The sequence below is a fragment of the Syngnathus leptorhynchus genome, chromosome 7 (assembly GCF_054491065.1).
Source record: "Syngnathus leptorhynchus isolate UIUO chromosome 7, UIUO_Slep, whole genome shotgun sequence".
NCBI lineage: Eukaryota > Metazoa > Chordata > Actinopteri > Syngnathiformes > Syngnathidae > Syngnathus > Syngnathus leptorhynchus.
Window position 1 is genome coordinate 12473339 of NC_141201.1, and position 13030 is coordinate 12486368.

Genomic DNA, 13030 nt, shown 5'->3' on the forward strand with positions numbered 1-13030 from the left:
CGCAATGTTCCATGCACGAATAAATCTGGACCACCGATACCAAAACCTCAGCAGGAAAAAAATAAAATACTAATCACATGAGAAGGTGAAGTACTCCGCATTCAAACTATACCTCAAGTAACTAAAATAAAATCAGGCATGAAAATGTACGTACAGTATATCTGCTTTCCTCACTTTGGGAGGACACGACTCACGGGTAAACGCAAGCACATCTCTGCTGAATTTGAGCAAAAGGCGAGGAACTCCTTGAACTAATTGGCAGTACATCTCCGTTTTGTAAAAGTAATTGTTCAACACTGAAAACTGCTTGCTCCGCTGGTGGACAATAAACGGAGTGACGCCTTATTTGGCCCACAGCTGAGAACTGACCGTATTAAGCTCTAAAATGAGGGTGGGATTTCATGATCTCTCCTGTCATTGGTTACTCATTTTGTTATGTTTACACGTTTTCTCACAAGTAATGCTTCCGACACTTCTTTTTGCTACTCTTCTTATAGAGTCTGACCAGAACTGTCATAGCCACGCCCATAGAGGCCCGCAATTGGTCCAGAAAGCGAAAAATCAGCAATCAAATTGACTTGGTTCATTAAATGGGGGTCGAGGCAGGAAGGATGTGTGAGATTGGTCCCAGCCCCGCAGTGAACAGTGACCCGTCTCTCCTGTCAGTGTGGGATGACTGAGGCAAAGGAACGTCTCACTTCCTTCGGAGGGAGACTGCGCAACTCGGATCTGGCAACGCTCCGGGAATAACACTAAAGGACGGGAGACTATAAGGAAATCGAGTAGAAAATCGAAATGTTTGAGTAACATGTAGTGTAACGGACAAGGCCATTGTACTGACACTGATTAAGGTAGCCTATAATAGGTAGCGATTTAATACCAATTTTGATTTTTTTTTTTTTTGATGCACCGATGAGAGATCCAGCTTTTACTGGGACTGAAATGGCTTATCACCCTTTCCACGCGCACCTGCCCCCAGACTTCCCTATGTCCGCTTTCTTAGCGGCCGCTCAACCCTCTTTCTTCCCGGCGCTCAACCTTACCCCTGGGGCACTCACCAAGTCTATATCGGAACACAGTTTAGCTGGCGCGGAAACGGGACTCCACTCGGCGCTGGGCCACCACCAGGCTTCTCAAATCCGCAGCATTAAAAGCTTGGAGCCTGAAGGAGAAGTGGACGATGATCCCAAAGTTACTTTGGAAGCCAAGGATCTTTGGGACCAGTTTCATAAACTCGGCACCGAAATGGTCATTACTAAATCCGGAAGGTAAGAATTATACAGACTAATGACCCAGCACTACCTCTTACAGTATAAAAAAATAAAAGCAAATGTTCGTCATTATAAAACGATTTGGAGTAATGGGTGTATTGTAAGGGGAAATTAGTCTTATTTGACCATTTCTACAAAGAGTTATTATTTTTAATCCGTCAAATAATTGCGTGTGTGTGTGTGTGTGTGTGTGTGTGTGTGTGTGTGTGTGTGTGTGTGTGTGTGTGTGTGTGTGTGTGTGTGTGTGTGTGTGTGTGTGTGTGTGTGTGTGTGTGTGTGTGTGTGTGTGTGTGTGTGTGTGTGTGTGTGTGTGTGTGTGTGTGTGTGTGTGTGTGTGTGTGTGTGTGTGTGTGTGTGTGTGGAGGGGGGACTTAAATAGAACAAATCTAAGTAAAATGAAATTAGCATTCATTACATTTAAATTACGGCTGATACATTTATTGATTCAGGTTAAATAATTGACTACATTTAGTTCGTAAGAATTTAGTAGAAAACCAGACACTTGGAAACAACAACGATTGCACATTAAATAAGATATAAGGACACACAATGATGCGGATAAATCAAGTCTTAATAAATCAAGAAACACCAACGCGCAGCTTTCACCAATTGCGTTTAATTAAATTATTTCTTTTAGGCTTTTGGTCGCATCTGACATGAATGTCTTTCCTTTATAGGAGAATGTTTCCACCGTTCAAAGTGCGAATAAATGGGCTAGACAAAAAAGCAAAATATATTTTGCTAATGGATATCGTGGCAGCAGATGACTGCCGCTACAAGTTTCACAACTCCCGCTGGATGGTCGCGGGCAAAGCCGACCCAGAGATGCCGAAGAGAATGTACATCCACCCGGACAGTCCAGCCACTGGGGAGCAGTGGATGGCCAAGTCTGTTGCTTTTCATAAACTCAAACTCACCAATAATATATCAGATAAGCACGGATTTGTGAGTACAATAAATCTTTTTTTTTTTCCAAGGAGGTGTATATCTTCAGATTATGATTGTTTTTTGCTGAGTAATTATTTGGTGTTAACTCGTTTTTATGACCATTTTTGATGGTTAGATGCAAGAAAGCACGTGACTGAAACAAAAAAAATTGCCTCATTATTTTATATTATATTATATTATATTATATTACTGCCAGTAAAGCAAAATCAGTCCAGTGGGACAATTATGAGAAAATATGGGAAAATTGCTTGGAGCAATCTAAGTTGGTGTCTTCTTTACTAACAATTTAATGGTTCATAAAAATAAGATGCAAGTTGCATGGATTTATTTGTAATTAACATTATCAAGATTTTTAATGTCCCTCTTTTAAAAACGTAATGTCCTACTAATAATAGATTTATTGGTATATATATATATATATATATATATATATTGCTTGTTTGTGTCTTTCATTGTTTTTTTTATTGCGACAGACCATCCTAAATTCAATGCAAGTTGCATCGATATATTTCACAAAACTTGTTCTCTCAATGTATCGCAATTAACATTATCAGGCTATATATATATATATATATATATATATATATATATATATATATACATTGATTATTTGTGTCATTTTTTTTTTGCCACAGACGATCCTAAATTCAATGCACAAGTATCAGCCAAGATTCCACATTGTGCGGGCCAACGACATCTTGAAACTCCCTTACAGCACATTTAGAACATATGTTTTTCCGGAGACCGAGTTTGTGGCTGTGACAGCATATCAAAATGACAAGGTGAGTCAGTTTGCAAACTCAGGTGCCTCTATTGGTGCTGTTATATAATTCATATATCATACATGATGATCTTAATTAATTATTTTTCCCAATTCTTTAACATTAGATAAAACATTGTCCATTGTCTGCAATAATATAAAACATTAGCGGTAAATACTGTGAGAAATCATATTTATTATTTTTACAGCAACATTTTCGGCTCTTCAGAAATTACCCATTTTAATAATCTAGACCTAATGATTGAAAATTGAATTGAAGATCAGAATTGAATTGAACTGAAGATTTAGATGGGGGTTATTTTGCTCGTACCAGATTTTCACCTCACAAACGCTCATTGGAATTAAGTCTGGCGAAATTCAAATATAGAAGAGCGATTATGTCGAGGACTCTTGATCAAAAAAGGACTGGTCACCATGCAGCTAACAAAGACTGATACTAAAACTCTCTTTGTTGAAATAGAGAACGCCATAAATGCTTTGTTTAAGAAACATATTGGAGTAAAGCATCCAAGTATTGATAGTAAATGGACTGACTTGAAAGATTTCTGGAATGTTATGCAATATTTCTAACACAAGCAGCAGATTAATTATTCACGTCACAGTTATCTGTTTAAGTATTGCAGCCCGTGTGTGTGTGTGTGTGTGTGTGTGTGTGTGTGTGTGTGTGTGTGTGTGTGTGTGTGTGTGTGTGTGTGTGTGTGTGTGTGTGTGTGTGTGTGTGTGTGTGTGTGTGTGTGTGTGTGTGTGTGTGTGTGTGTGTGTGTGTGTGTGTGTGTGTGTGTGTGTGTGTGTGTGTGTGTGTGGGGTGGGGGGGGGGGGGGGGTTCTTTGCTCTTTTGAAGCGACACAGCTCCAGCTTTTTGTTGGCGAATGTCTCATCAGAGGCCCTATGAGTATAAAGCCTTTTATGCAAATCCAAAAGTATTGGGCTCTCTATTTTCATCTTTATTTGTAGGAAACTTAAATAAATCTGAGTAACAAGACATTGTTTTTTTATCTTTGCTGCTCTTATCACTGACAGATAACACAACTTAAGATTGACAACAATCCATTTGCCAAAGGATTCAGAGACACTGGGAACGGAAGAAGAGAGAAAAGGTTATTATTATTATAATTATTATTATTATCATTGGTCGACTGGTTAGCGCATCTGCCTCACAGTGGTAGTGAGTTCGATTTCGGCTTCGGCCTTCCTGTGTGGAGTTTGCATGGGTTTCTTCTGTGTTCTCCGGTTTCCTTTCACATCCCAAAAACATGCATGATAGGCCGATTGAGCACTCTAAATTGCCCATAGGTGTGATTGTGAGTGTGAATGTTTTTTTTTTTGTCTATGTGTGCCCTGCAACCAGTTCAGGGCATCCCCCAACTATTGCTCAAACTCAGATGGGATAGGCTCCAGCACGCCTGCGACCCTCAAGAGGAAACACAATTGGATGGATATTATATACTATATATCAGGGGTCACCAACACGGTGCCCGCGGGCACCAGGTCGCCCGTGAGGACCGCGTGAGTCGCCCGCAGGGCTTTTCCAAAATTAGCTCAAACAGCAGCACTTATCAGTGAGCTGCATCTATTTATTTTGTTTTATTTTTGCTATTCTTGTTTAAATCACACGTGAACTGGAAATGACAATTAATAATACCACATAGTTAAAGCAAAATTGAGCAAATTGGCTATTTCAGGAGTGTGTGTCAAACTGCTAGCCCTTTGCCTTAGTACCCAGGAAGTAGCCCTCGGTTTAAGAAAGGTTGGTGACCCCTGCTATATATACTACAATATGCTATTATTACTACTATTACTATAAATGTTGTCGTTGGCAGGAAACAATTAAGTCTGCCATCGTTGCGAATGTTTGACGACCAGCGCAGGGATGGCGGGGACTCAGATGCGTCAAGTGAAACTCCAACTGTTCGAGACAACATTCATTCCCCACTGGGAGCAGGCAGAAGCCCGTCGTGGTTCTACAGGCCTGGTCGAGGTGAGAATTGTTTATTGGTTATAATGATTCATTTTATTTATTGACTTGGTCTAATAATATATTGCTGTGTGTTTGTCTCACTAGTAGTGTGAGGTTGTGTGATACTCTTGACAGTTAAGCATTATTACATTTTAAGGGTTGATGTTGTATATATTTCTGATACATTCTTAGATGGACAACCAACAATGGTCTTGAAATAAAATTTGTGTATCTAAATTAAAGTTTTCAAAAATTCTGATCTTTACAACTGTATTGTGACGAGTCAACAACGTTGTCTACAATACCACAAATAATTGCATTTTGCATGCACAATTATTAGGGAAATTGTATTTTTGAGGATTCTTTTTTTTTTTTTAACTCAATCTGGTCAACCAAAGTGTAAAAAAGTTCAACTTGAAAATTTAAGAGAGCAAAAGTGAGATTCTGGCCTATCTGGAATATTTTCGTCAAAGTCACCTTTATTGTCAATCACTTCACATGCCAAGACACACAAAGAGATAGAAATTGCGTTACCCACTATCCCACGGTGACAAGACACATAACAAAACATCCCAAAAAAACAACACAAAAAGTAAAAGTAAAAACAAGAAGGCACATACAATGAATAAACAAGAGCGACGAATAAATATAAATAAATAAACAAATAAGAGGAGCAAAAATGGAGCAAGTGCGCATACAGCAGACAGTCAGAATATAGCGCGAGAGTAGTAGTGCAAGGCAGCCAACGCGGCCCGAAAGGTCAGGACGTTATGCAGCCGAGGGCAGAGGGGAGATAGAGTTCAGGATCCTAACAGCCAGGAGTATGAAGCTGTTGGGGAGTCTGGTGATGCGGGAGCGCAGGCGTGCTGAAATATGCCGACGACACAACTCTGGTGGGTATCATCACCGGGGTGACGAGACTCAATGCAGGTCGGAGGTCGACCTGGCCACATGGTGCAGGGACAACAATCTCCTGCTGAACGTCAGCAAGACCAAGGAGTTGTTGTTGACTCCTGGAAGGGTCACACCCAACACCTGCCGCTGACCATCAACAGTGCTGTGGTGGAGAGAGTGAGAAGCACTAGATACCTGGGGGTGCACATCCGTGAAAACCTCTCCTGGACCACCAACACTGCGTCGCTGGCAAAAAAAGCTCAGCCCCGCCTGTACTTTCTGTGGAAACTCAGGCGAGCGAGTGCTCCTCCTGCCATCATGACCACATTCTACCGTGGCACCATTGAGAGCGTCCTCTCAGTTGTATCGCTGTGTGGGGTGGTAGTTGCACTGAATACAACATGAAGGGCCTGCAGCGCATAGTGAACACAGCCGGTAGGATTATTGGTGCTTCACTCCCCTCCCTGAAGGACATTTACACCTCCCGTCTCATCCGCAAGGCGACCGCGATCGTGTGTGATGTGAGTCACCCTGCTCACACTTTGTTTGATCTGCTGCCCTCTGGGAAGAGGTACAGTCAAAGTCAAAGTCTGCTTTATTGTCAACTTTGTTGATACAACTGAGAGGACGCTCTCAATGGTGCCACGGTAGAATGTGGTCATGATGGCTGGTGGAGCACCTGCTCGCCTGAGTTTCCGCAGGAAGTTTAGAGAGTAAAAGTGAGATTCTGGCTTTCTTGGAAAATTTCTGTGTGCACAATTATCAGGCAACCATTATTGTGCAAAATTATGCCATCTCACTTGATTATTTTCATTTGCTAAAGAAAGAATAATAAACAACTCAAAATTTCCAAAATAACTTGGAAAAAAAAAAGTCAGTGACCAATATAGCCACCCTTCTCTTTAATAACAGTTATAAGACTTTCATCCATGGAGTCTGTCAGTTTCTTGATCTCTTGACCTTTGACTTTTTGTGCAGCAACAATCAGAGTCTCCCAGACATTCCTTCACCACTCCATAAGATCTTTGAAAAATGTGTTTTTTGATATTTCCTGGCTCAGTCGATATGTTTCAACATGCATGTCTTGTTCCGTGGTGGTCAGGTGTCAGCATTCTGTATCCTGGCCATGTCTCTGTGCACTCAACACTTGGTATTTCTGGGCACTCCAGGTAGATTGAAGTTCTGGAATATGGTAGCACCGATGGGTTCTTGGTAGCTTCATGTTTGAGTCATCTCAAATCTTTGGCAGTTAATATGCGTCTTTGTTTTCCAAAAGACATTTCTTGACATTGTTGACAATTTGCAATGAAACATTTGATGGTTCTGGGGTCACGCCCCAATATCTTAGCAATTTGACTTTTCAGAGTCACTTAAATCTCTTTTTTGTGCTGTTTTGTCTGAGGAAAACAAGCTGCTGACTAATTATGCACACTGAAATAGGGTGTTGATCTGATCTGCTGAGACCCCACCATCCCTTATAACACAAATACACTTCATCTCCTCCCTGACCCGGAGATGGCATTCCAGCTTTTTCCAACTGAGGACTATGGTCTCAGATTTGGCAGTGTTAATTTTCATCCCAGCCGCTTCACACTCAGCTGTGGATCATGGCGTAAAGAAAGCACCCCCCCCACAATACTCCCCAAGGGACACGGTTGACCGCCTTCTCCAAGTCTATGAAGCACATGGAGACTGGTTGGGCAAACTCCCATGCATGTAGAGCTAGTCCACAGTTCCACGGCTAGGACAAAAACCAAGTTGATACTCCTAAATCTGACATTTGACCTCCTGACGGACCCTCCGATCCAGTATCCCTGAATAGAGCTTACTGGGTAGGCTGAGGAATGTTATTCCTCTGTAGTTGGAACATATCCTCCAGTCCTCCTCCTTAAAACTGTAGACCATCACCCTGGCTGCCAATCTAGAGGCACTGTACCCAATGTCCACGTGATGTTGTAGAGGCCAGGGCCGCCCCACAACATCCGGAGCCTTTAGGACACAGGTGTCACACAAGGCCCTGGGGCCAGATGCGGCCCGCCACATCATTCTATGTGGCCCGCGAAGACAAATTGTGCACCAAATTTGTGTGTCATTACTAGAATTGCAAATTGTCTTCATTTTTAGTAATATATATTTTTGGAATATTTGACCAGTTTTTACTCGTCTGATTTGAAAACGAGTCATTTGTCAGTTTGTTTTGTAGCTTTTACTGTATATAATACGAGGTGCTCATACATTTATTTGGGTTGACAGTCATAATGGCCCTCCGAAAGAAGCTATGACTACAATGCGGCGCGCATAAAAAATGAGTTTGACACCCCTGCTTTAGGGACTCCGGGTGGATCTCATCAAAACACACTGTAAAAAACAAGTTGTTGGTCAAAATAAAGATGTCACAATTTTCCTGAATATTTAAAGTATATTTCAACGAAGCTATTGTTGAGTACAAGGTACAGAATCTAGCTAAGGAGAGAAAAAAATGTTCCTTCTGTCTTTCAAGCTGAGTAGTATCGTAGTAGATGGCATTAAGTCTATGTCTGGCTTTGCCTACCTTGCTGAGTTGGAGATCCGAGATCTAGCATAGGGTTGATTAGAATTCTGACAGAGGTACAAAATCTGACATTGTTGATAGATCAAAAGATGTAGCTCAGCTTAGTCTATTATGCTCATCCCGATGGAAGAGAGACAGTCTTTTGTTTTACTGTTTAACATTTTTGTTCCCTTACGTCACAAAAGTCGAGGGATTGATCATGTTCTTTATGATCCTGAACGGGGCGCAGTCCCCAGACCATATTAGTTTATCTTCCACTTCTGCCCTTTTAAGATTGCCATTCATCAAAGAATAGGTTATTTACAGGCTTTTTACAGTCACCTCACAGTTTATTATTACAGCTGATAAATTTGTTGACTTTCATAAATCCCATTAGAATCGGTCTAAGAACAAATGAAAACAAATTATAAATAGATGCCTACAAATTGCTGAAATCAGTATTTTTACTGTGTTTGGAAATGTGCATTCAGCTTGCCTTGTGTATCACATTCACCTTGATAACCGTTTTGCTTTTTTGTAATATTTGTTGTTTTAGATGAGAAAACGTGTACTGACAGTGAGCCGGAGCTTGAAAATCATGGTGAGCGTTGCACAAGCTCAAACAGCCTGGGGACTGAACCTGTGTCTCCCTATAGCACTCGATGTGAGGAGCGGATCAAAGAAAGGCCTGATATGGACATGAAGGATGACCACACATTCAATGTAAGGTACATGGATCAAGACAAAGATGAGATGAGGCATCGTAAAAACACTGCAGATATGTCGTTTAAAGACCCTGAACCTGGGACCATCAGTGCTATTAAGGACAACTTCTCCCCACTCGTGGTCCAGACCGAAAACCCTTCACACTTAAAGTCAGGTCATTTACAAAGCCTGGCACTGACTGGCCTCCACAGCCAACAGTTCTTTAACACTCTAAACACTGGATCACCACTTTTGTTTCACCCTGGGCAGTTTGCCATGACCCACGGAGCCCTTTCTGCTATGGGAATGGGTCATTTATTGGCCTCTGTATCTGGAGTAAATAGTCTGGAAAATAGCCATCTTTCTTCTCAAGAAGCAGGAGGAACCACCAATGCCTTCCCCTTCCATTTGTCTCAGCATGTGCTTGCCTCTCAGGTAAGGCTGACAATTCCTTTTATAAATGATCTAGCACACCTATACACCTGCAGCATTAAGTTTGATATCTACTCTATGGCTGTAACTGTGAGGTGTTTTATTTTACTCTGATTCAGCAGTACACTTACCTGGCACTATTAGGGGATAGGTTCATCAGTTCTCAAAAATTTACTTTTTCAATCAAGTAGCATTGCAGAATTTTGCATGGCAAAGGCTTACCATGACTCGAATTTGTAAATCAGTACATCATTAAAATATGTGAATATGAATCAACATCATAGGACTACAGTTTAGTCACAAATACTACCCCCACTACTACAAATGATAATGATAATAATAGTAGTTGTAGTAATATTAGTAGTCTTAGTATTGATAGTAGTAGTAATGATGATAGTAATAATAATAATAATAAAAATAATAATAGTAATATGAGTAGTAATCTTACTTTCAACAATAGTTTGAATTGAATATTAATAGTAGTAGTAGTAATCCAAATTTTCAACAAAAGTTTGAATTAAAAACCCCCAAAACTCATTCATGTAATTAGTTGATCTATTGACTAGACTGTATTGTTGAAAAATAAATATCCACTTTACCCTGTTGCATTTCAGGGCATCCCCATCCCTCAGTTTGGAGGTTTCTTTCCCTATCCCTACACCTATATGGCAGCAGCTGCAGCCTCAGCCATCCCAGCAACCAACACTTCCAGCCCATTCTCCAGAAACCCTTTTCTGGTCACATCTCGACCATGTCTCCGCTTCAACCCGTACCGGCTCCCAATGTCTTTGTCTCAGAGTTCTAGCATACTTACAACCAATCTGCAATGTAGCCTCAACCCGGGCTCTAAATCATGCAGTCGGGAGACCAGCCCAGCCCCAGTACACCACAGCCACAACAAGAATGGGGGATCCTACGGGACGGTCAAGTCTCCCAAAACGAAAGACTCTCTGAATGAAAAACAGAATATTCGGAAACTTGTGAGTGGCCTGGAGGGCCACAGTGATCCATCCCCAGCAGAACATTCTCCAGAGTGATATACGACTCAGTATGTTATGGCTTGGCTTGCAGATGTGAGGACTATTCTGTTATTTTTAGCACACTACAACAACTAAGGTGATGTTTTGATTAAGAATTGCTATTGAAACAATTATACATTAGTAAAAAGCCCAACACCAAAGCTGTGATATAGAATGGAAAAACTTATAACAAACCACATCCTCCTAATTTTCTTCCCCTGACTGAATCTTCCTGACGGGTAACATAAACCTACATAGTATGTTTGGGGTGGAAGGGGGTATTTGAGTGGCATCATAGTGTAAAACAAACAAAAACATCAACAAAACTAGACCATTTTGAGGCTGTGATCTGTTAATTGCACTCATGGGGAATTTTATTCAAGAGAAATTGATTTCTGATCAATTTATGTAATGCGAAGCTAAATAATTCTGTAAATAAGTATATGCAATTGGTATTAGATTATTTAAATGTGTGTACTAGTGTGTATATATCTTGAATATCACACTTTGCTATCTAACCCGCTTCGTTACATAGACTTCAACAATTTAAACGTGTTTTGAGTCACTGATTGTGGGACGTGTGCCATATTTGGTCTACGATATCCAGCAATATTTTCAGAGCAGCGGAGAAAACGGTTCATGTGATTTAAAACACCTCAGGTTACTTAACTTCTGTCAGGCTATTGACGATCAAAGCAGTCCCTGATTTAAAAATACGTCAGTTGATGGATTTATTGAATCAGTAAATGTTTTTAGTCATCCTGGTTGTCCGTTTTCTCTGATTGTCTCACACTTTTTAATAAAGCTTCTGTGTTGAAAATGTGTCTGATCATTTTAGTAATATTTACATAATTTGGTAGGAACAAATCGGAGATTAACGTCAGTTTACATATGAACAACTGTTGGACAGGAGCGCCCTCTGTTGCCCATATGCAAGTGAAACGTTGGCTTGGAGTTTATTTGTTCAAGAGCGTTTTAATGTATTTATGTACAGTAAACCATTCACTCAACTTAAGATCTCTTTATTTTATTCTCTTTATTTTTATAGGGTCAGATGAATGGATAGGTGGATGGGATTTTGAAACTGGGGGGGTATGTATATATCTATATACACTGCAAAAAATTTTTAAAGGAACAGTTTTTTATCAGGGTATGGCATGAATTCAATTACACTTCTCTGATAAGGTTTTGGTCAGGCACGTGGCAGAGGGGGTTGTTAATCACGTTCAGCTGCAACAACGAGATGGTCCCAAAAACGACTGGTTTTGCAGGTGGAGGCCATTTCAAGCTCCTCCCTCTTGATCTTTTTTAACTGTTTTAACAAGTGTTGGCTTTAGCAAGAGTCATTATCACGACTGGAAGCATGAGGCGATTTCTTAACCCTCCTGAAGTTGCGCAGATTGTCCAATTCCTCCAGGATGCCACATCCATGCGTGCTATTGCAAGAAGATTTGATGTGTCTCCCAGTACAATCTCCAGAGCATGGAGGAGATTCCAGGAGACAGGCAGTTACTCTAGGAGAGCTGCACAGGGCCGTAGACGGTCCTCATCCCATCAGCAGGACCGATATCCGCTGCTTTGTGCAAGGAGAAACACGTGACTTTCAGCAGGCTACTGGTCTGAATGTTTTTGCCCAAATAGTCAGAAACAGACTTCACGAGGGTGGCCTCAGGGCACGACGTCCTGTAGTGTGCCCTATGCTCACGACTCCGCACCGTGGAGCTCGTTTTGGGGGCTACACAAGATATTGAAAGAGTTTTGAATTGCAGAAATTGAATTTAGACAAAATGGACGAGCCTGCCACATCATTTTTTCACTTTGATTTGTGGGGTGTCTATATACTGAGCCCTCTGTAGGCTGAAAACTTTTATTTCTATCAAAAGATGTGGCATCCTTTTGTTCCCGAGACATTAAACTGTCCATATCAGTATAGATATCCAACTTTTTTTTCACTATTGAAATCTGATGTGTTTTCAAAGTGTTCGTTGAATTTTTTTGAGCAGTGTATAAATAAGCAGTATGAATGATCAATTATAATGTGTATGTATACCAAAAACCCATTATACAACTACACTTTTACCACTTTTGACCAGAGATTAGTTTTATTATTATTATTATTATTATTATCCATACATCCATTATCCCATACCGCTTGTCCCCACGGGTGTCATGGGTGTACCGAAGCCAATCCAGCATTCATGGCGCAGCAGGCGGGGGGGACACAGACAGTCGCAGGCCACACGGAGACAAATAACCATACGCACTCGCACCTACAGGCATTTTGATGTGTCCAATCAATGCACACGAGGAGAAAATGCACACAGGGAGGGCGGTGGAATCGAACCCACAACCCTAACTGTGTTCACTCATAACGTTCGTTCAAATGAATCGTTCAACGAATCATCACCCCTGGGCCGCACCCCCCCCCCCCCCCCCTTCCCCAGACTGATCGGTTTTCTCTTTTTTTTTTTTTTTTTTTTTTACAACATCCTG

The 13030-nt window shown here is 41.0% G+C and overlaps 1 protein-coding gene across 1 annotated transcript; it reads left to right on the forward strand.

The window, feature by feature from the left end:
* The first annotated feature begins 593 nt into the window (after window positions 1-593).
* tbx2b (T-box transcription factor 2b) lies at window positions 594-11344 on the forward strand. The gene is made up of 7 exons (XM_085916788.1): window positions 594-1268; window positions 1949-2216; window positions 2855-3001; window positions 4021-4097; window positions 4821-4978; window positions 8938-9521; window positions 10133-11344. Exons 1-7 carry the CDS (start codon window positions 913-915, stop codon window positions 10553-10555), a joined length of 2013 nt encoding a protein of 670 aa, XP_085772914.1. The 5' UTR covers window positions 594-912; the 3' UTR covers window positions 10556-11344.
* The last annotated feature ends 1686 nt before the right edge of the window (window positions 11345-13030 follow it).